This window comes from Micropterus salmoides, unplaced genomic scaffold (genome assembly GCF_014851395.1).
Source record: "Micropterus salmoides isolate LMB-PRFRI ecotype aquatic unplaced genomic scaffold, ASM1485139v1 Ms_hic_scaffold_2, whole genome shotgun sequence".
NCBI lineage: Eukaryota > Metazoa > Chordata > Actinopteri > Centrarchiformes > Centrarchidae > Micropterus > Micropterus salmoides.
The window spans coordinates 28,984,532-29,008,198 of record NW_024041150.1 but is presented as its reverse complement, the minus strand read 5'-3'; the positions used below and the strand labels follow the sequence as shown (position 1 = coordinate 29,008,198).

At 42.5% G+C, this 23,667-nt stretch overlaps 1 protein-coding gene and 5 non-coding genes across 7 annotated transcripts in view; 2 read left to right on the top strand and 4 right to left on the bottom strand.

Annotated features, from left to right (window-relative positions):
- intu (inturned planar cell polarity protein) overlaps positions 1-23,667 on the bottom strand; it is a 25,530-nt gene extending 1,863 nt beyond the window's left edge. The window contains exons 1-15 of one of the 2 annotated variants that reach the window (XM_038730116.1): positions 23,093-23,667; positions 20,672-21,279; positions 18,137-18,222; positions 14,627-14,842; positions 10,511-10,629; positions 9,327-9,416; positions 8,654-8,731; positions 8,167-8,350; positions 7,485-7,538; positions 6,527-6,589; positions 4,687-4,905; positions 4,474-4,566; positions 3,942-4,373; positions 3,378-3,472; positions 3,093-3,282 (exon numbers count right to left, since the gene is read on the bottom strand). In XM_038730116.1, coding sequence (XP_038586044.1) covers positions 3,093-3,282; positions 3,378-3,472; positions 3,942-4,373; positions 4,474-4,566; positions 4,687-4,905; positions 6,527-6,589; positions 7,485-7,538; positions 8,167-8,350; positions 8,654-8,731; positions 9,327-9,416; positions 10,511-10,629; positions 14,627-14,842; positions 18,137-18,222; positions 20,672-21,279; positions 23,093-23,178 — 2,613 coding nt within the window. In that variant the 5' untranslated portion in view covers positions 23,179-23,667. Of the gene's footprint in view, positions 1-3,092; positions 3,283-3,377; positions 3,473-3,941; positions 4,374-4,473; positions 4,567-4,686; positions 4,906-6,526; positions 6,590-7,484; positions 7,539-8,166; positions 8,351-8,653; positions 8,732-9,326; positions 9,417-10,510; positions 10,630-14,626; positions 14,843-18,136; positions 18,223-20,671; positions 21,280-22,393; positions 22,660-23,092 lie in introns of those variants that run through there. The other variant, XM_038730115.1, reaches the window with a different exon arrangement.
- Positions 375-446, top strand: trnad-guc. The gene has a single exon. It is a non-coding gene; the product is annotated as a tRNA-Asp (tRNA).
- On the top strand, positions 5,963-6,034 carry trnad-guc. The gene has a single exon. It is a non-coding gene; the product is annotated as a tRNA-Asp (tRNA).
- On the bottom strand, positions 12,705-12,778 carry trnan-guu. Its single transcript has one exon. It is a non-coding gene; the product is annotated as a tRNA-Asn (tRNA).
- Positions 13,422-13,495, bottom strand: trnan-guu. The gene has a single exon. It is a non-coding gene; the product is annotated as a tRNA-Asn (tRNA).
- On the bottom strand, positions 14,225-14,298 carry trnan-guu. Its single transcript has one exon. It is a non-coding gene; the product is annotated as a tRNA-Asn (tRNA).

Here is a 23,667-nt window from a genome sequence, read left to right as displayed (position 1 = left end):
TCAAGTCACCTCCACTTCACCGTCTGAACCGCGGTCTGTCCGCCCCGCCCTCGGTGACACAGCAGGGGAGGACATTGAAGCCGGCGGGACGATAAAATATCTATAAATATATATAATGTTAACGTTATATGCTGTAAAATGTAATGGGTAACGTTACTTCCTTGGTCCACGCTACAGCGCTTCATGAACATCGGGCCGGTGGTGTTTCTGTAACCCCGCAGCGCTGAGAGCAAAGGCTCGCACGAGTCTGATCCCACAGCTACAACGGGAACCTCAAGATTAAACAATCATTTTAAACCCAATCAGTTTTCCTTTCTCATCAAGGAGCGATATAGGCTATAAGGGGCCCAATTGAGATTTAAAGTTTTATCCCTTCCTCGTTAGTATAGTGGACAGTATCTCCGCCTGTCACGCGGAAGACCGGGGTTCGATTCCCCGACGGGGAGAAACATTTTCATTTTTACTCAACAGGAAACAACCTTAACATTTACTTTGTTACATTTTTAGGCATTTTAGATTTTGTGGATAAAAGATATTTTCTATTTGCACTCTTTCCTACTTTGTCCTGTACTTCTTTGTCTTCTTATCTTCTTATTCCACCCACTCAGATGGGATCTTTATTGTGTAATCATGCTAATCTGCATACTGTCCTTCCCAAATTTCATCAGCATGTAACATGTCCAACCAGAGGTGATAAAACTCTGGACCATGTTTACAGTAACATCAGAGGGGCATACAAGGTCTCCGCTCATCCCCATTTAGGGCAGTCTGACCATTTGACCCTCTATCTCACACCAGCGTACAGACGTGTTTAAGAGATCTGTGCACACGGTGAAATTAACAAAACTGTGGCCTGCTACTGCGACTTCACAACTGCAAGACTGTTTTGAGCGCACTGATTGGGCACTTTTCTCACAGCAGAGTCTTGAGGATTACACCTGCACTGTTTTGCACTACATTAAGACCTGCATTGATAATGTCACTGTTGAGAGACAGGTCAAATGCTATCAAAACAACAAACCATGAACAGGGAGGTCAAGCTGCTGCTGAAAAACCGTCTTCAGGTCCGGGGACATGGAATTATACAGCACCGCCAGATCCAAATTAAAGACAGGCATCAAGGAAGCAAAAGCGGCCTACAGGAAGAAGATCGAGGGGCACTTTAACGAGGGGGATCCCCGGCGTGTTTGGCAGGGAATCCAACACCTCACAAACTTTAAGGGTTCAAAAGACCCAAGCCCAAGTACCAGCAGCAATTTGGCTGAGGAGCTCAACTATTTCTTTGCGCGCTTTGAGGCAGATGGGACCGGGACTGAGTCAACATCGGTCACACCATTAACACTCTTGCCCACAGATGCCCTGACATTCTCTTTGAGGGCAGAGGAGGTCAGGAGGGCACTTCTTGGCGTAAACCCCAGAAAGGCTGCCGGGCCCGACGGGATCCCTGGGAGAGTGTTGAGGGACTGTGCCGACCAGCTGGCTGAGGTATTCACTTCCATCTTCAACCTCTCTCTAACTGTTTCATCCCCAAGTGCCTCAAATCTGCCATTATTGTGCCGATTCCGGTGGCCCTCACTTCCACTGTCATGAAGTGCTTTGAAAGACTGCTGTTAAATCCCCCTCCACACTGGACCAGCACCAGTTTGCCTATAAAGCAAACAGGTCACCCGCGGATGCTATCAACACAGCCCTGCACTGTGTGCTGACCCACCCTGAACATCCTGGCACCTATGCAAGACTGTTGTTTGTGGACTTCAGTTCTGCATTCAACTGCATCATCCCTGGAAGACTGGTGTCCAAACTACACGGACTGGGCATCAACACAAACATCTGCAGATGGATCCTTGACTTCCTCACAGATCATCCCCAGTCAGTTCGTCTGGGCTCCCAACTTTCCTCTGTTCTCACAATCAGCACTGGGGTCCCACAGGGTTGTGTGTTGAGTCCCTTACTCTACATTTTATACACTTATGACTGCACCCCAGCTTATGAAAGCAATACTTTTATTTACTTATTTAGTTTGCAGACGACACCACTGTGGTTGGACTTCACAACAATGATGAGTCCGCCTACAGGGATGAAATCCAAAAACTCTCCACCTGGTGCTCCACCAACAACCTGTCTCTCAACACCTCTAAGACCAAAGAGGTGGTGGTAGACTTCCACAGGAAGAGGACTGACCTTGCCCCGGTCTACATCAATAGAGACACTGTGGAGAGGGTTGAGGACTTCAAATTCCTGGGTACATACATCTCACAGGACATCACCTGGGCAACCAACACTACAGCTCTTGTGAAGAAAGCTCAGCAGCGGCTGTATTTTCTCAGGTCACTTAACAAAATTAACCTTTCCCAGAAGTTGCTTTTATCCTTTTACAACTGTTCACTCCAAAGCATCATCTCACACGACATTCTGGTGTGGTTTAGTAGCTGCACCACTGCTGACAAAAAGGCGCTGGACAGAGTTAGGAAATCAGCACAAAACATAATTAACATACAGCTCCCCTCACTCACTGACATATATCACACCAGATGCCTGCAGCGGGCAAAAAACATAATTCGGGACTGTTCTCACCCAGGTCACAACCTCTTCACTCTGCTGCAATCTGGAAGGCGTTACAGATCTTTCCAGGGTCGCACTTTTTTAGACTTTTAAATAGTTTTTATCCAAATGCTATAAAACACCTATACTCATGACTTTTTGGACTGCACTGTACTTTAATGACTTAAGTGACTTAATGCCTTTTAGTTATTTATCATTCTTATAATGTATGTATTTTATCCATGTTTTATTATGTTGTCTTGTCATATTATATGTCACCACCAGGGGATGTGCAATTGTAATTTCGTTTGTTATATGCAATGACAATAAAATTATTATTATTATTATTATTATTATTATTATTATGACAAACCGACACAATCTAGTCATGCTGCTGCAATATCATGGTTTAGATTTTAAACCTGATTTCTACTATCAAAACTCTCTGTCTGGACTTGAAACTGATCAGATCTCGTCTTGGTGTGACTTCACTCTCCCATGCTGTTTGCCCAGACTGGTGTGACCTATGTAAACCCCCCCCCCCGCCTCACCCTGGCTGGCAGGCTCTGCTGAAAAGCAGCCCGTATGGAGAGGCAGCAGTGGTGGAAGTTGCGGATGAGCTGTGGGTGAATGGAGCCGCTGAGCTGAGCCACCTCTCTGTGAGTAGGAGCGATGAAGATCCCCTGAACTGTCTCCATCAGGACGTAGTGGAACAAGGTGTTCTCCGCGCCAGAGGTTAGTCTGTCACACACACACAGGGCAGGGAGAAGGTTTTAGACAACATAAATCATGTATGCAGTTGGAATGAAATAAAAGGACCATTTCCATTCACTCACTTCATTGTGTTATACATCTCCTCCGTCTCCCTTTCAGTCAGGGTCTTCTTCAGGGTGCCCAGGTAGAAAGGGTTTGGGTGCTTCATCCTGGAAATCTGATGTCAAAGATCAGGTCAGAACATCATTACAACATGCAACTCTTGGCCAAGGCTTTTATTTTTAATAATTATAAATGATTTGAATTTTTATGTGCATGTGGGCTGCATCAACACACATAAATGTGCCACATTGTTTTTATTCATGTAAATGACAGTGAAAAGGAGGGCATCCAGCTGGCCAGCAACAGTCCCCGGTTTGTATCCAGTCTGGCGGCCTTTGTTTCATTTTAGCCTCCGTCTCTCTGCCCTCATTTCCTGTCATTGCTTCGCTCTCAAAAATCAATTAAAGGCAAAACAAAGAGATGAAAAGTCTCAAAAGTCCAGTCCCTTCTTCCTCTGTCATTTCCTCCACCAGATGTGACTGAAATCTGTATCTCAACGTTTTATAACCTGCCGACTAACAGACAAACAGAACAGGAACGGTTCCCTTGCAGACTTAAAAAAGAGTAAAGGACTACAATTGTACCTTAAAGAGGCCTCCGCTGCCTCCACTCCCATCAGACCCTCCAGACCCCAGCGAGTCCCGTCGCCCCCCTAGCTTCCTTGCTGAGTCTGGGGTGGAATGTGGACTGAGGCCTGGAGGCACTGATGAACCAGATCCCGACCCAGCATCCGTCTGTCCTTCACTGCCGCTGTCCGACAGGCTCCTCTGGAGGCTGGACCTCTGGGCCTTCTCCCCGAACAGGCTGCGGGCTCTGGACCCCGTGGAGGAGCCTTTAACTGCCCCGGCTAGCTTGCTGAAGATGGGTGAGGAGGAGGCCAAGCTGTCCAGGCGGTCGCGGGCCGTGGCGGCGGGGAGGAACCAGTCTGCACAGGACAGGCAGGGAGCAGGCGGAGCGATCAGACGCTCCTCAATACCTGCCTCCAACACCTCCAGCTGCAGCAAGGTGGCCTTCACCTGTAAAAAGAGAGAAGTGAAGCAGGCAGCAGTAGTTTTTGTTCATGTAGATGGGTAAGATGCACGGTATGTTAGGAATTTACAGTTCAACAAGGTTCACCTGATCTACGTAAACACAGTCAGGTCCTGGAGAGCCCAAAGCTGGTGAAGCACAGCCACCTGCTTCCAGCAGCACACACTGCATGAAGTGCCTCTGTGGAGGAGAGGCCACATACGAGCAGAGCAAAGATCATTCAGATAAACGAGGACAGTGTACTCAACAAGAGAACAGCAAAGATGAAAACATGCAGCAGTCAGCGATTCGCCTCCTTACCAGCCCCACTATGAGGAGGAAGTGTCTTCCGTGAGGCTGACTGTAGCCTGGCGCTGTGCCGCCGCCGCAGTTAGCTCTCTGCTGGGGAAACACCTCCCTCCAGATGACGAGCTGACCCACCCGCTGCTCAGACGCCAGCGGCAGCAGGCAGTAGTGCTGGCAGTACAAGCACACATCCAGCAGGTCCTCTTTGGGAAGGTGGTTGGCGATCAGGTAGGACTAGAAGGTGAGTATGTGGATGATTTAGTAAAATCTTTAGTAAACAAGAGGTGACGGCTTGGAGCCAGCATTTCCAGAGAGAATTAATGTTGCAGGGTTAAATAAACCTCTGTGGTACAAAAACATTTCCAGTTCTTATTGGTAGTTAACTACATTTTGGCCTTTTCAGCAAAAGATACATAACATTAACATCTAATTTGACTTAAATGAGTTTCTGATTTACCTGCATGATGAGTTCAACCCAACAATACATAAGATCTGGTTTCAGCACCTTAAAATGTGTATGAACACCTGGATGCATTATTATTTATATAAAACAAATCTTTCCTGAAGATCCCACCTCGTCTCACTGTAGAATGGATTATTGTGAAGTATTGTCTTTATATGTACGCATTTACCTTGAAGCCAATTGAACTCCTTACAGAACGTTTGCATTGACACAATTACTTTGAATGTTATTTCAGAAATCTGAAATTGACGGCACGCAGGAGGCTTAAAGTGCATGTCATAATTATAATAATACACAAACACGCACACACATATAGGAGGGCTGTCAACTGTAACTCCTTCATTTAGATCATTAATTTTATAAAACCAGTTACAAACATGAATGCATATAATTTATCTATCTGTTAGGTGAAGGGATGGGCTTATGTTCAATAAAGTAAGATGTGTATTTGAAAAAATGTTAGAAGATTTGGAAATCAAACAATGTTTTGATTTATAATACCACCTTTAGATATTTCTATCCGGTACTCGTGTGCCAGAACAACGTTTTTCAGTTAAAATATCCTGATTAGGGATCTTTTCTGAGCAAATACTGATCTAAGTGATTGCAAATAAATCAGCACACACACACACACTCACTCAAACCCCACCCTCTTGCCACCCCACCCCCACCCTCTAGATCCGCTCTGCTTCCTTTGTGTTTGAGGCCAGATCTTGAAACAATGAGAATAGAGATATCTGTACGGAGATTACCAAAAAGTTTATTTTTGCTGTCTATCTATCGACATCGGATATAAAAGAAAGAGTCACAAACCCTTTCCTTATCTCTTCCTCGTTAGTATAGTGGACAGTATCTCCGCCTGTCACGCGGAAGACCGGGGTTCGATTCCCCGACGGGGAGAATGCTTTTTTTTTTTTTTTTCTTTTTCTTCTCCACAAAGAAGCAACTGCACCTGCTACATAACAACTTCCCCCGGGACAAATACAATTTAATCTCTAGTCTTCGCTGTGACATCAAACCAACTGGAGGATAATTTATCATAACATACTTATGATTATATGAAAATTTCTGAAAAATTCTCTCCATGTAAACTGTTTTCCACAGACACAGATTTTGGACCGACTCAGGCGATTCTCACACCTTCACTGTAACAAAAGATCACCACAGTCTGCTGCTCACCGTCGTCCCCCTTTTCCCTTAGTTTATATTCTAACAGAGAATCATCATGTCATCTCGTGTTAAAGGCCGCCTTCTGCAGTGACTGTTAGCTGGGTCTGTTGTTGTTGCTATTAAAGGATAGCTGTCTAGACGGTGTCATCGGGGGAGGACATAAATACGATAAGGCTGCTGGCACTGAAGCGCGAGTGTGTGTGTGTTTGCTAGGACACCCACCTTGTAGAACAAACAGGAGCCGAGGATTACATACAGACGCCTCAGGCCAAAAAAGTCCTCCGACTGTTAAAGACATAAAGATAAAAATACATGAAAACAAAGACACACACATCACTGGGAGCTGATATTGTTAACAATGATGTGTAAATAAATAAAATTCACTTTCTAAGAGCATTAATGAAATGGTCTGTCTTATTTTAGGAGTATAACCTGATGGACAGAAAAGGAAACCTTGACATGATGATTGAAAAACTCAAAGTTAATGACCATCAACGTCACTTAAATGCTTCCTGCATCGATTCATCTCTTTCTCACTTTGTCTCAGCTGTTTTCTGTCCTCAAGTGCAGCTTCATGTAAGGAGTTAACGCTGCACTTACAAAAGACAAACCAGTCCCTCATTAAAAATGCACACAGTGCGCACACACTCTAAAAATAGTCTAACCTTGTCCTGTCCCTTGCGGAGGCCTGAGGACAGATGGCTTCTCAACTAACACGTGTGTTCACCCAAATAATGAGCAGTAGGATGAGGGATTATAACGCAGCATGAACCGCTGACGTAACTCAAATTACGGCGCTCATTTGTAATAGTTTGTCAAGACATTTCAGGGCTGTGAGGGGAAATTCTTTTAAGCACAGGAAAGAGTTTCAGAAGGGGGCTCTGTGAATATAACAAATCAAATGTGCATCCTTAACAGGTGGCAATCATTTGTAAGTACTTAATGCTCGCAGGACAGCAGTCCTGCTGTCTAACTGTAGCCTGTGTTTGATTTTATTACTGTATTATTGTGTTATTGTATTATTGTATAAGTAAGCACATCGTGAGCGTTGTACAATCCAGAGTCAAATTCCTCGTATGTGTACACATACGTGGCAATAAGGCTGATTCTGATTCTGATTTTAGGTGATTTGTTTGATGTTCAAGTGTGCACCTGATTACATGTTTTCACCATTTCTCACCATTTCTCCAAAATCAGAAGACTCGAAATCAGAGAGGACAGTATCCACTTCCATCTAGAGACAGAGAAAATCCAAGATAAATTTAATAGTATCAAATTATGAGCATCAGAATCAGGTCAAGGTTTAAGGACATTTTTACAGATCTATTAGGAACACGTCTATTTTGGTCAATAAATAAATCTATAAATAAAATTAAAATTTACAATAACAAATATGAAAAATATATAAAACTATATTTTTTTAAATGTGAAATAAATGTGAAAAATATATAAGAAATATGTAAAATGTGTTTTTAAAAGGAAAAGAGCTGAACAGTATTTACTTACTGTGAACACTTCATAATAAAGTATAAAGAATTAGTGCAACGTGCAGAAATAATAAACCAGAAATGTGCATTAATGTCACACATCAATGATACTATGTCTTTGCTCCTGCATTGATCCAATATATTTATGGACTCATTTCAATCCAGATGGCGTCTGGGTGACACATTGTGTGTAATTTTTAACAGTGGACACTAGAGGGCACCATAGTTGCATTTGTGACAACAGGATCACATTCACCGGGAACATTATGACGTACAAATGGTCATGTTATTACAGTATTAACTACTGCTCCAACAACAAACTACATCTGTTAACAATATTCTTGTACCAGTCTCTTCACACACACAAAAATGCACCTTGATTTCCGGAGGCAGCGTGAGCCATCTGACCGCCGGCAGTGCATCGAGGAAAAGGGTCCCTGAGACGTCAGGGGGCGGGGCTGAGGAGCCGTCCCTCAAGCGAGATGGTTGGATGAGCTGCTGGAAAAACAGGCAGAAGAAATGGTCCAGCCTGGGAGCGTGGTCCGCCTTCCTGAAAGCACTGCGGAGGACACAACGAAGATGACTAATGAGTGTCATAATAACACATAGAAGTCATTCATAGAAATAAAGGACTGATTACTTTTCAAGAAAAACACAAATGTAAAAATGGGAAAGCTATTTGAGAGTGAGACAATAAAGACTTTGTGTGAAATCCAGCTGGATATTAGTTTTATTTTTGAACTGGTGAAACTCACTATTTTTATTTCAGCATGTTTTGCATTAATCACAGAAAATGACACAGAGAGAGAAAGTTTCAACCAGCCCTCTCAGCAGGAGCACAGGAAAGCTAAGAGCGACCAACCTGTCCAAGGAGCCGTACATCACTTTTAGCGTCCGGACTACGTCTCCCACCACCGTCTGCAGATACAGCAGTGGAACCCTGGAGGGAAACAGAAAAATGTCAGACCTGGATAAACTTCAGATTCAGCTGATCTATAGCTTATCAAATATTTGGACTAAGGGCCGGCGGCCATGCAGGAAAAACATTTTATGAGTTACATGCGGGTGTTCCTCAAGAACCAACCTAAGCATTTTTAAGCACAAATGAGATCTTTTAACCGAGAATATGATTGATCTGGTGACCTGCTGAAAATTAAAAGGTGGCTAATATGACTCATCTCAAGAACCGTTTTATAACCACATGCTCCTGAAAGAAGTCCTCATCCTGCCAACAGAGGACAAAAGAGGCACATGTGCACGCTGAAACTGAGAATAACTGACGCTTCAATTGTTTTTACAGCTCATGCTCTTAAATATGTTTCCTCTTCTCCATGTCATGCTCAAAAAATGTATTACATTTGAAACAATGGCCTGAAACTTTTGCTGTCATATCTTTTGCCTGCCGCATGGAATCAACTCTTGCCGTGTACTATCCTGTGGTAGCTATCGATTTCTCAGCTGGCAAAGGCCGCAGTTTACATGAAATGTGGTGGAGCTATCTCAGTGTGTGCGTGTTTGATGCTGCCTCTCTCTACCTCTCCGCAGGAAGACCAATGACCAACAGGTTGTTGCTTTCCTTCCAGTAGCCCACGTGTACCAGGTGTTTCCCGAGCAGGAGAGAAGAACTACAGACAAGCGACAGAGAGAACAGGAAAAGAAGAGGGCGTGGTAAACATTAAAACAACATGACTGTTAATATCTGAAGGTCCAATCGCTCCCGCAGTTGCTGTGATTTTTAACCTTACCTTAATTATATATTCAAAACATTCAGCAGCGAACTGGCAGAAAAGCTCTTCAAAAAAAAGAGCTTAAAAAAATTTTTTTTTGAATTTGTCCTTTTTAAAACCGGTTTCATGGTCAACACATTTATTTTGACTCCTTATTATAATGTTTATATAAAAAGGGCCATCTTTCCTTGTGTGAAAATATAGTGAATGAACACTTTACCGTATCATTGCTATGATATACAACCAGTGTTGTCGACTCCCCAGTAAGGAAATAGCTATTGGCTGTCCTAAAAGTTGCTAGAAGTTGCTAAATGACATCATCACCCAATTTGCATAATTGGCCATGTGCTTGTTATTGTGATGGACGCTGTAGGAGAGAGGAATAACGTTGTGGGAGAGACAAAAAGTGAATAAAAACACTCTAAATATGTTTAGAACTACAACCATAGAGCTCCAAACATATTTGCGCATGAGCGATTCATTTGCAGGCTCTGGAGTCAGAGGGGTGAACATCTTCTGCTCTGACTGCAGCTGTGTGAGGACTGGGCCGCCTGTGAGTGCTTTGGGACGGGGGAAGAGCCCACAGCAGCACCCGCTGCTTGTTGATTAGAGTATAAGAACAATACGAGTCTCTCTGCTACTGTTTATTAAAGTTATTACACCAAGTTTTATGTGCGCAAAGCTGGTAAAAATCAGAAGACGATAAGATATTAAAGCTAAAACAATTTGTTGATTAATAGATAAGTTGATTTTTCTTGCTGTTTCCAGCTTTACCAACGTGAGGATTTACTACTTTTCTTGACTGTTGGTTAAACAAGACATTTGAAGATGTCATTATAATTTTTTTATATTTTTAGAACTCAACAAATGTATTGATTATTCGAGAAATTAATTTGCAGATTAATTAATTGATGATGAGAATAATAATTAGCCACCGTGCTAACACCAATCCCAACTTATTCTACAGTTACAGCCTGGTGAATAAAAACTACCTGATTATCTGCCCTCCGGTGACATTCTCCAGCATGTCACACAGCGTGAGGAAGATCCCCCTCACTCCTTTCAGCTGGCTGGATGCTTCAGACACCGGGTACTGGTACAAGATCTCCTCCTGCAGACACAAACACACGTTCGGTGTCATGTGGAAGATCTGGTTCAGTGTTGCTCAAAAGTATATACGCAGCAGTTAGAAAAACATCTCTGGTTTGCCTATGAACAGAAAAATGTCATATAAAAATGTGAAGTATCTGTTGTTGGATGCTACAGTCTCCTCCGAGTTGTGGCCAGCAAAGAAGAATGAATAGATGAACCGCTGGATGTTTATTCTGTCACCTCAACAATGTTAGCTTGGATTCGCTTTTTCTGTCTCACTTTGGAACAAAGAAAGAAATGTCACTTTAAAGATGAAGGGGACTAAACTTTCCACAGTAAAGAAAAGGACAGTCAAGAAAAACAGTAATTTCACTGAAACTCAGAGAAACTCTCGTCTGCTCTTTGGGAAATGGCTGAGCACACAATTTTTATTAGTTTACAAGAGCAAATGTCACAGAAACAAACCCTTCAGACCAACTACAAAGCGGAGAGGAGAGAGTGCTCTGGGCAGATCCACTGTATTGGCTGTGATGTTAGTATTCCTCACAGCATGCTGGCAACTTTGAAGGATGCAGGGCGGATAAGAGCTGAGCTGCTGAGAGGATCAGGGGAGTGGGTGAGGGGTAAAAACCTTGAATGAACAGGTCCTTATAGCCAAGGCAACCAGAACAAAGAAACAAGAAAAACAACCGACACTTCAGTTAAATCTTGTTTGTACCTACAAGCAAACCAATGCTCATATCACAAAAACATCACACAGCTAAAACTCAAAAATACCATCGCTGTAGCTCTTCACTTCCCGCTACCCTGCAATCAAAGGGCTAAAAAATCAAAGTCAGGATTTAGCGTTCTTGCACTGTCATTTAGAAAATCAACTGCTGGCTGATGTGGCTCCAGACAATCCGTACTCTCCACTGCCCTTTAGCTTAGAACAAAGAAAAGAAGAAGATAAGAGTCTGGCTTTCAGATACACAAAACGGAATTGCAGAACCATAAAGTACAACCATAAAGAAAACATCAATCTGCCAATAGTCGTCCATGGGGAAAATGTGATTACAGTGTAGGAGATGTCGGTCAGCAAATGAGTAGTTTGCTTCTGAGAGCAAGAAAACAAACTTGGGGATTAACACTTCACTGATTGATTGTGTCCTACCTTATGGGGTATGACACAGCGCCCTGTGCACGGATCTAATTAAAAAGGGAAATACGTTATTTTCTTTATAGACTGCTGCATTGGAGCGTGGAGAGAATAAAGTTTGTGGTATTAAAATGACAGATCATTTATTGACAGGAGCTGTTCTCGGGTCTGAGCACCTCAACCCCGTCCCGTTTCTCACCCCTTTCTTTCTGTTTTCTGTTAGTGACACCCGCAGGCGTTGGAAGCCATCCAGAGCAGTAGTTTTCTGTAGTCTGACTCAGAATTCAAGGAAAATTTTCCACTCCTGGTCTTGGGATTTCCTGCACAACTCAGGTCATTCTTAACTCTGTACTATTAGTATGATAGTTCACAGTTTAAAAAAACTTTAGATATCAACTACAGCATTTATGTTCTATTCTTTCTTCTTCTCTGTGATGTTTAAGTTGTTTTTGTTCAATGACACACATGCTCTTCTCAGTTTTCAACCATGTTGCTCTTTAACAACAGCCTGTTTCCACTGGAGGGAATCTGAGAGTTCACCTACATTTCGACTGTCTAAATGCAGTTCTTGCCATGGCTTTAAAATGGTGGTTAAGTATACACACATTTGCTCTTAGTTTCTCCGACCCTCACCCCTGATCATGAACAGCAGTTTATTCATTTACATGTTACCTGGTAGCTCAAACACAAAACCCAACGTCCCTGAATGTAGTAATGTAGCCCACGCTAAATGTTTCAGAGCTACTGTTGACAACCTGGCAGCTGCCTTGATGTCTACAGAGTTATAAAGAAGGACAGCGTATAGATTTCATGCTGAGCCGAGGATGAATACACATGAGTTTTCACTAATCCTGCTTTCTGAAACAGGACCCTGGTGTTTCTGACCCTGACACCTGATCATGAACAGCAGGTTTATTCATTTACATGTTGCCTGGTAGCTCAAACACAAAACCCAACGTCCCTGGGTGGGCTCGAACCACCAACCTTTCGGTTAACAGCCGAACGCGCTAACCGATTGCGCCACAGAGACAGCTCTGGAACAAAGGGGCGTGGCCTCAATATTAAAGCTCCACCCATCTGTATTTTAAATTTTTTTTAGATTTCTCATGTTCTTCGAATAGTACTTTTTTTTTCTTGTCCACCTTCACTTTTCTAGCAGTTGAGGAAACAACAGGCAGACTTTTATTAAAGGACAAACTGTAACCTATGCTGTACATTTACTGCCAGGCTGACAACTTATTTTAACAAACTAATATTTAACCGGGATTTTGATGTTTCTGAAGACTTACTTCTGCAAACATATGCAATCAGTAAGTGCTTTGATAACGACTGTATGAATGAGGGCAAGAAACTGTAAGGCAGACAGCTGCTTCAGGCTCAGCAGGAGTGGAGGAGTAAGAAAGAAACTCTGAGACTTTGTTGAAGAATATCTGCCAGTGAGCAAATTAGCTCCACAGCATAAGTTAATTCAGTTAGTAATCTAGGGTTTATGAGGTCTCGGTCTCTGAAACAAAAAACTCAGAGTTTTCCTCATTTCAGGCTCAACAACCTCAGAGTTTTCACTAATCCTGCTTTCTGAAAGGGGACCCTGGTGTCTCTGACTCTCATCCCTAATCATGAACAGCAGGTTTATTCATTTACATGATACCTGGTAGCTCAAACACAAAACCCAACGTCCCTGGGTGGGCTCGAACCACCAACCTTTCGGTTAACAGCCGAACGCGCTAACCGATTGCGCCACAGAGACAGCTCTGGGACAAAAAGGCGTGGTTTCCTTGTTTAAGCTCCACCCACATGTATTTGCTATTTTTGAGTTTCCTTACATTCTTCCAAATATATTTTAAAACAAAAATTGGCTTAATCTTAATCTACTGGTGCCATAACGCTGCTAACACGGCTTCCTGAATCACCTCTATTTACTATTTTCTTGATATTTAACAAACGGAAAAACTGATTTATTTAGACGTTTCTTTTACATTAAGAAATCTGTTCAGGAGCATTTAATGAAATACTGTCAAAACACATTAAGACTATAAGCTGTTACTATTCAAAACCTCACTTTTTAACTATATCTAGTCGTTTCAGCTGCTCAACAATCATCCTCATCATCATCATCTCCAACATGACACTGTGATCAGAAATGGTGATATTAATCACAGCACGACAAATGATTGTTCATTGATCAGTTACAGCTTCAGACAGATCACTTTGATTTAAACAGTGATACTGCAGTAATGTAGCCCACGCTAAATGTTTCAGAGCTGCTGTTGACAACCTGGCAGCTGCCTTGATGTCTACAGAGTTATAAAGAAGGACAACGTATAGATTTCATGCTGAGCCGAGGATGAATACACACGAGTTTTCACTAACCCTGCTTTCTGAAATGGGCCCCTTGGTGTTTCTGACCCTCATCCCTGATCATGAAGAGCAGGTTATTCATTTACATGTTACCTGGTAGCTCAAACACAAAACCCAACGTCCCTGGGTGGGCTCGAACCACCAACCTTTCGGTTAACAGCCGAACGCGCTAACCGATTGCGCCACAGAGACAGCTCTAGAACAAAGGGGCGTGGCCTCGATATTTGAACACTGCATCATCTAATTTTGAGGTTCCTTACATTCTTCCAAATATATTTTAAAACAACAACTGGCTTAATCTTAATCTACTGGTGCCATAACGCCGCTAACACGGCTTCCTGAATCACCTCTATTTACTATTTTCTTTTAGTTCCTTTAATAGTTCCTGGATTTTAGTTGTTACGATTTTTGGTTAAAATAGCAAAGATGAGGTTTAAAGTTTAGAGAGAAGTCTTTGTTCTCATCAAGGTCTGTGGTGTTGTTTGTCATTTTCTGTGTTAAAAATGAAAAGAAAACTGACCTCCTCCTGTGGTGATGCTGAGTCCAGTTTAAGTGAGAGGTACATGACAATGTGTGGGATGTGTCCTATGGACATCTGAAGTTCGGCTGTGTCCTCCCCCCACAGCAGACGCACCAGCTGGCTGACTGGCGGAGAGGCCTTCGTCTTACGGGCTGATGAAGTGTCGCTAGCACTGCTGCCGTCTACCAGAGCCACCGTCTCCATGGTCAGCTTCACCTGGAGAAGGTGGCAGGAGGACAGAAGAAAAGTAAGAGAGGGAAAGGTGGAGAGAAATAAAGAGTTCCAAGTTTTGGGAAGGAAATAATTTGTAAGAGGAGAAAAAAAAGAGGATTTTCTGTTATAATATCATTGCATCAACCTGCCTAACAGTTCTACTCTGAGTTTTCATTTATTTCTAAAAAAATAAGCCAATATGGCTCCACATTAAATTTTACAGTGCTCGTGTCTGTTTTAGGAAAGTAGAGGCATGCGCATGTGTGCTGGCCGTCCAAAGGGGTGAAAAACTTCAATCACTGTACATTCATTCAGGAAACGGCTGAAAAGTGAATAGCGGGATGACGATTGTCAGGGAGAAAGTGACACAGACATCCAGACCTAACCGCAGCCTAACAAATACCAGGGATTTGTGTGTGTGTGTGTTTGCCTACGCTTGTTTGACTAAATTAAAACCAGACCTCTGGAACCCGAAGAAACAGTGGCAAGACAACAGACCGCCTATCTTCTCTTCGTTCATGCAGTATCTTTTTTTAAACTTTCCATGCCCAAGTACTCTATTTTACACTGCCATTCAGAGAAAGTCACAGTGGAAACAGGAAAACAGAGCTGCATGGAAATCCAACAAGCACGCACATGGAAACACATGCAGTCAAGATGCGAACGTGGATGAGAAAATGCAACTCTATGGTGTCCTGGTTAAAGCAATCTGTCAAACCTACATTCAAGTCTCTAGCGCTGACAGGGAACAGCTAAATATTCACAGACTCACAAAAGTACAGAAGGTGAATGTTAAAGACACGCTATGGTGACATACCTGTTCACACATCGTGTTGACTCTGGGATGAAACCTGTCAGCGCTAGAGAATGACTATGGAGCTGCGCTGATGTTAATTCAACAAAATCAGAACCAGAGTCCAGATGTGAGAAAGAGCAGCTGGACCTAAAGGTTAAAATAATGTGTTACGGTTCTCTGGTTGAACCTACTGCTCAGGAAGACCTGTAAGTGCCCTTTAGGCTGTAGCAAATTCGAACAACTCGGTTTCCAAATTTAAGTATAATGATATTTACAAGCAGAGTAGTTAACATGAGCAACACAGCCATTATACAAGAACAGACTCTTGGACACATCGTAGAGGTATGGTTATGGTCGGGTTGTCCATACAGTTTATTAAATTTAAAACTGCAATCTAGTCATAAATGAGCTAACTTCAAATGCAGCATGGTGGTTTACAAGCGTGAAGCAGGGTGATGCTTGAAGAGTTTTCCCAGATAAATAAAAGTTAAAATTTTTTTTTTCTAAACAAGGGATACACCAATCCAACTTGTTTTCCCATAATACCAATTCTAAAAATAAAGCTGGGCCCCTTCCTGGTTATTTAAATATGAAGGTGTGGTTAGAGGTTTAGTTCACCATCCAACAACTTTAAAGCAATATCCTATAGGATATATCCAGTAGGTCTGAGGAGTTTTCCCTTGGTGAAAAAGCAGAAAGGCAAGCAGAACAGTGGAGGTTCTGCTGGGCTTTGACCTCAAACCACCAGGGAACTTGCAGATCCAGTTATAAGTTTTAACCACTACATCTTAACTGGACACACCCCAACTACATTTTGGCATTAAACTGTAACGCACCACGTGAAATATGCCATTTATTGAACTCAGTGACCACTTGCTTTGTTTTACACACATGGTTTGTGGAATGGGTGACCCAAAGAGGAGAGAGCCTAACCCAGGCATTGTTTGGGTCTGGAACCAACCAAAGAAATCCATTTAGTATGCTCAAAGAAATAAATGAGGTGTTATGGTCATTACTATCAAAAGAGGTGGGACGTTTAGATCTTATGGTGCCTACCAAATATGCTTAAGAAAAAAAAAATCATATTCCCTGGTTAAAAATGTTGAAACTGTATTTTTCTAATCCAACGATCACTCCCAGAACGTTTCAAGGCCTGTCAGCACTAACCACAGGCCACCCGCCTCTCCAGAAGGCGCCTGCATCTGGGCTGCCAGCCATTTTAGCCAATTTTAGGGGTATTATTAAAGAAGAGCAGTGTAGCGGTGGAACGCCGCGAGATGTACCTTTCAAATTGGTGACTCTGACTGGCTCACTCAGTCCGGGAAGCGAGAGGTGAAAGTTGTGAATTAAAACTCTTAAATCTCCAGGATTCACAAAGGATGCAAGAAATAGCTTCGATTAGACTGAGCTGAGGGGCATCAAAGACTCAGACTTTTTAAATAGGCTAACCCTAAATTTGGGAAATCACTGGGCAAAGAGGCTGAGAGGGCTAACTGCAGCACTTTCTCTCATCATAAATAATAAGGATGTGGTTAGACTGGAGTGTGCTCTCGCTAGAATTCCAGTCTGTTGATGTCAGTCATTTAGCACGACACACACACACACACACACACACACACACACACACACACACAACTCGGTGGACTGACTTTAATACTAATATTTGTTCCTCCCAACATAATAAGTACTGTCTATGTTACATCTGAGAGGGCTGGCACAAAGAAAAACCATCCTCTAACACACACACACACACACACACACACACACACACACACACACACACACACACACACACACACACACACACACACACACACACACACACACACAAAACAATCATTCTGTCAGCAATACAACTCTATTTCAAGTTTTGTGAAAGTCATCGTGGTGCCTGAGGAACCTTTTTTCCCAAAAATTCTCCATCGCTCTTTCCCTACAATTTGATTTAGTTTCCGACTACATCTTCTAATCAGCTGAGCTTTCAATCCCACACCAGCTTCCTGTGGAGTCACACCGCAGTCCCGTCTACCCGCCATGTTCGCCATCAACCCGTACACACTCTGTCATTTGCAAATTCCTACTTTTTGATGGTCTGCTGTTTGGTGAAAATGCACGACTGAGGCACAGACTATGGATTTTTTAGCTGCCGATCAAAGGATCATTTCTCAGTAATTGAGGGTTTTCTGATGTTAGGCAGCGCTGACTTCTGCTTTCTACTCACATTTTAGCAGCTTAGAAGAACCAATGCCTTTCAAAGTAATTTAATGCCTATATTTACTATTCAGGTTGGCTGTTTGTGACAAGACCTAAATGCTACCATACAGATTTGGAGACTAACCCTTTAAGAGAAAGGGTACAAGCTGAGATATTGTGCAACTTGTTTTAATATATGGCAGCAAAGAACATGACCGCCAGTTGCTAATAGTACTGAAAAGAAAACAACAAAATAGCGCGCACTGAAGTTCTCACTTAGTATTTATGGTAGATTTAGACACACTGACCTGTGTTGGTCCCGGGATGCAGGACAGAACCCTCTCGATGTTTTCCGAGGTCACGTCCACGTCGTCCACTGCTACAAGCACGTCACCTGAACACAGCACCCAGAACATTAACATTTACAAACTTAAGCAATGCTAACAGACAATGCTAGTAGTGTACATGTAACCAACCTATAGTCCCACAAGTTTGCCACACACCTTTGGACTAAGAAATATATTAGAATTACAAAACAAGCGAGGAAGCACTACATGGATCTGACAGTAATGAAACACAAAGCACAAAAATAATTCTATACTGATACAATAACAAAGGCCTTTTAACTTCAGTACTGTAACAAAGCAGTATGTCTTTATTTTTTGGTGGTATTTGATCTTTTTTCCTTCCAAAATAACAGGAAGAACCTCAACCTTTATCTGGATATTATTAAGAGTGACAACATGTCCTACTGATACTGACTGACACACAATAAAGCAGGATTTACTGTAAACATTTAACCTGTGTTTGGTCAATAATTAAATATGGACTTGGCTTATATGGTCAGTAAGAACACCACTTGGATAGTTTGACTGATTGTGCCTCTGACCTATCTATGCACCAAGCTGACCCAGCACCAATAAAGAGCTTCACCTGCTGTGTGCAGGGAGGCTCACCATCATCTCAACAAAGCTATTTCAGGTATTTAACCGCTCTAATTGTTTAAGCATGTAGCCGCGCTGCATAAAAGCTTCTCTAAACAGTAACTCATGTGGGTAGTCATTTGTGGTGAAGCACAATTGGCGTTCCTCTGTCTGCTAGTAAAAACTGTCCGATCATTAGCCCAGATAGAAGAAAATCACTTCAAACAGACAGATTACCATTTCTGCAGGAGCAGACCTGCATTTGGAGTTTCATTCACTCTGCGAAACTGTACTGAAAAGTTCACTAGGACTGAGTATCGTTGCTGCTCTGAGCTGGCCGTGAGAAGCAGCGATTTAACGTCCTACAAACATTTTTTTAACAAGAACGCTGTGGTTTTACAACACAGAGATGAAAACGTGAAACAATGATAATGATTTGTATTACTTTGTAGTTTTTACTGTGGATTCAAAGCACTGAGAGATCTTGGCTTTATCTAGACAACATGATGCAGAATGGAAAAAATAAAACCTAAACTACGTCTTTCAGTATATTCCCTCAGAAAAATAACAAACATATTAAGTTACCTGGACACATCATAGTTTATCTACTTTAGTTACATGGCTACCACTTGCTGAATTCATTTGGCTAGATCGCACTCATAATTAGGCTTTGGACCTTTTTTCTTAAGAAATCTGTTTGTGACTATGTTGTAATAATTGTGGCCGTACTTTGGCAGTGAATTTGTGTGGTGTGGGACTGAATGAGTCAGTGCCGGTTCATGACTCAGATGACTGTTATTGAAATCATAACTGCTGCATAGCTGCATTTTCTCTGTCCTGTGGGTGATTGTTTCTTTTTGAGGAAGGAGAGAGAAAACCTTCTGCAAAGGGTCCATCACAAAAAGTACTATATTTATATCTAAATAACACGTTCCTCTAAAGCTCAAGCTTCTCAGATACATCCCTCCTCTACTGAGGATGGTATACATCTCATCGTCCAACCAGGAACCTTTTAACTGGTTAGCTCTCCTGAACGCTAGAAGAGACAGATCATCTCTTGCTAATAAGGCTGATAACATGCTTTTGCTCTTATACCTTAATGAGGAACAAACCTTGTACAGTAAAAGCTCATGGAGACTACACAACTTTCAGGGTCGGCCGATGGCTGTGCCATTCACACCACACAATTTGACGTCTTGTGACTAGAGTCTGGAAGTCTTTGTGGCGTTCACTATGTGACTAATCGTTGTTAGGGGTCACACACTACATGAGCTGTCACCCGACGCTGGTCTCCAAATCAAGTTTTGAAAACACATGAAATGTGAAAAGTGAAATGAAGCAAACACATGAAACAACTGTTGTTTGTTATTATAAAGATAGCAATTATGAAGACAAAGAATCTGGGTGAAAGAATGGATTAGCACACGCAGGTAGCAGGGATCGTCTGAGCTAGAGAGAGCTGGAGGGGAGTGAAATGTGTTTTGCAGTGAAAAAGTAGCTGCCTCTCTGCCAGCTGCCTGCTATTATTGGCTGGATGTGGATGTCGAGTCGTCCGACTCTTCCAGATATTTGGCATGCCAGATATCTGGCTGGCGTCGGCGATGTGTCAGAAATGTGTCGGGGGGCCATTTTGATGTGTCGTTGAGTGGTTCACACATAACGACTGGCGAGCGCTGATCGAGCGCTGATTTACCTCTGATCACAGCCTGACAGTCACCAAGCTCTCCTACTAGCAAATCTAGCTAAAAATCATGTAGTGCAAACTTGACTTAACGTGTACATGAACTTTTAAGCAATATGTATTTTAAGTTGAACTGATGTAGTATTAGTGGGTTGTTTTCATATGCTTTCGCAAACACAGATGTACAGATGTATTATTTGTAGAACAGTTAATAACAGCTAACTTTATTTTGGTCTTACCAATTAGGATTTGGCCACATTTGATGGCCGGGCTGTTGGGTATTAATCCATGTATAGTCAGTCTTTCCTCCTGTCTGACCCCTGCAGGGTCTCCCTGCCCTCTGAGGCTCCAGGAGGGGCAATGCACCACCCCGAGCAGCGCTTTCAGCAGGCCTCCGCTTTCAGAGAGAGGTGCTGATGAACCTCCAAGACGCTTTGGGTTGAGGTAGACACACACTTCCTTCAGCTGATGCTGCTGAACCGTCACACCCTGCCTTTGACCTGGCTGGTTCTTCAGGATGGACGCTGGACGTGATGATAAGGTGGAGTTGTCTTTACCCCCATCTTTCCCTCCTCCTCTGCGCTGAGAAGGCCGGCGTTTTCTCCTCAGGATCCTGGCTAGCCTTTTAAGTGCGGGCTCACCTTTCGTCCGTGAACCGCACCGCTGCTTCTTGTTTTGCTCTGTGATAACCTCTGCCTCTTTTTCGCTAAAGCGAACATGATTAGTGGACACGCCTTGATTGGCGGCAGCTTGGACCAAAGCAGCCTCCTCTTCGCCTTCACTCAGCTCCAGGTAGAAAAGCTCGCCATTCTTCTGGATGTCATCCAACCACTCCGGTTCCAAGTCACTGAGAGAAAACAAACAGAGCACTGAAAAATATCTATTATCAAAGTGGTATAGAACTGGGAACACACGGTACAGTAGTAGAGACGAGAGGTGTATTGACAGGACCGACAGGACTAAATATCATATGAGATTTTAGTTATCATATATTGTGGTAGAGATGATCTACAATACTTATTATTTTTGTCCTGAAAGGACTGAGATATTATGCTTGTACCATTTCAGTTTCAACTAAAAACTACTATATGTACAAAGTGTAATCGCATGTTTGACCAAACGGGTGGGAGCAAAAACATGATATTTTCCTTTTTGGTTTCTCTCCTTTTAAACCTGCTTTAAAGAACCTGTGGTAGGCAGCTTCAACACGATATCCATAAATTAACTGGGGATGGCAAGAAACATACAATTATTTATGTAGATTTACCTCCCAAATTGAAAACATACCCCAAATCTATGAAAAGCACAAGGGAGGAGAGATGGATAAGTGTGTGGAGGGGGAGACACTCCCTCTTTGGCAAAGCTGGCCACTGCCTGAAAAGCACAAGTACTTACATTCATATACACACCATAAGAGGAGGGTGTCCCTCTCTAACTTCAAGAAGCTCTTGAAATCTCATAAACTCATTTCTTCTGAGAATACTTTCTCTCATAACACCTCTAACCTCTAAAATGCACTTCCTGTGCTCTTCTACACTTACAATTCTTTTGTATTGATTGCACTATTCCTTAACTCTTACTTATTTGCCTATATATTTATCCCATTGATGCTGTACATGCTTATAGCTCTTCCTAGTATTTATTGCTGCTCTTACAAGTATCTATTGTCACTTGTAGATCTCACGCAGTATTGATGCTTTAATTATACTTGTATGTTGTTCCGTCGCTTTGGATAAAAGCATCTGCTAAATGACTAAATGTGAAATATCAAAATCAGCCACATTTCACGCAGCATACGTTTCATATCTGCAACGTAAGTTAAACCACAATGTCTCAAGTTACAGCATCTCTTCCTAACAGAGATAACTTTTCTGTTGACTAGCTTGTGTACAGCTCGCGTTGTCACATAATATCTGCACGTGGAAACAGTTTCTAGTCTGGGAGAGAAATCATCTTCTTACTCAGAGTAGTCGGAGCTGTTGAAACTCGATGCAGAGTCACAGTCGCTATCCTTGTCGTGCTCGGCACCATCTTCTCCCGTGCGGCCGCTACAAAGACTTCTGTCGACACACTGGCGGGAATTTGCGAAGGCCATTTTGTGTTGTTGTAGGACGGTTTAATTTCCCCGTGCAGTCACGAAACGCGTCTTTAAAAAGCTTAACTTTTTAGATAAACAGCGCATTTTCTATCGCCATATTGTAAGCGTTTGCGAGCTGTGATCACATGACGCGAATGCGCCCACTCTGATTGGCTGACCGTGCAGTTGCCCCGGACAACGCAGAAGCTTTCTGAGCCAGCATGAGGCTCTTCTCCCCCATTAAATAATGAAGTAACGTTAACCACACGGACAACAACACATACTTGTTCATATTATATTCACAAACATGTTAATGTTAAAAAATGTTACAAAGACATTCCTACATTGAATTAAGAGGGATATCAACCATTCGAGCCATCTCCACACTCCCGCAACAATTAATTAACAGATATATGCTGGAAGTGAGGATGCAAAAACAATAAACTGTGCTTTCGAGCTTTCAATATGTTACCCTACATCTCCACCTCCCTGCGCGAGGTTTTAAAATCCCCAAGCACATAACTTTAGGTTTGTAAAAATACAAATAAAATAAAGTACAACAAGGTGTAAATGTTTTACTGACCTGTAAAGGAGAACACTGCGAATGGAGTCGAAGTCCTCCAAATTTTTAGAGAATGAACTTCCATCTATAGAAATGTTAAACATCATTTGTGTGTCATGTTTTCGCCGGGACGAGGGCGGCCAGCAACTTTAAACTTTCCAATTTATGAAGATGCCATTTAAACCAGAGGGAAAGTTGTTTAAAAAACAAGACAAAATCCAAATGAATGAATTCCCTCTGCCCCGAGCAGGCTGCAGGCTGAACTGCGTCTCCGAGACCAGATCGGATCCTCCCCCAGTTTCTCGGTCACTGACCGGTCCAACACCAGCGCTATTCACGGGGAGCAGAGTGTTTCTCCAGGACAGCACAGAGGAATTTGTCCCAGCTGTCTTTTTGGCAGGTGGAGTAAACACCCGCCTTCACTGGGTTACTAACAAAAAGCTCAGCAGACAAGCCCACATTTCTACTTGGGGGGAAAAAAGAGCGTCGTATTCAAGTCTGGGAAATAACGTATAATAGTCCTTTTGGAGAGTTACTCTGTATCATCAGTTTACTAATACCGATTTATTAACTTGTGAGAAACATTTTAATGTTCT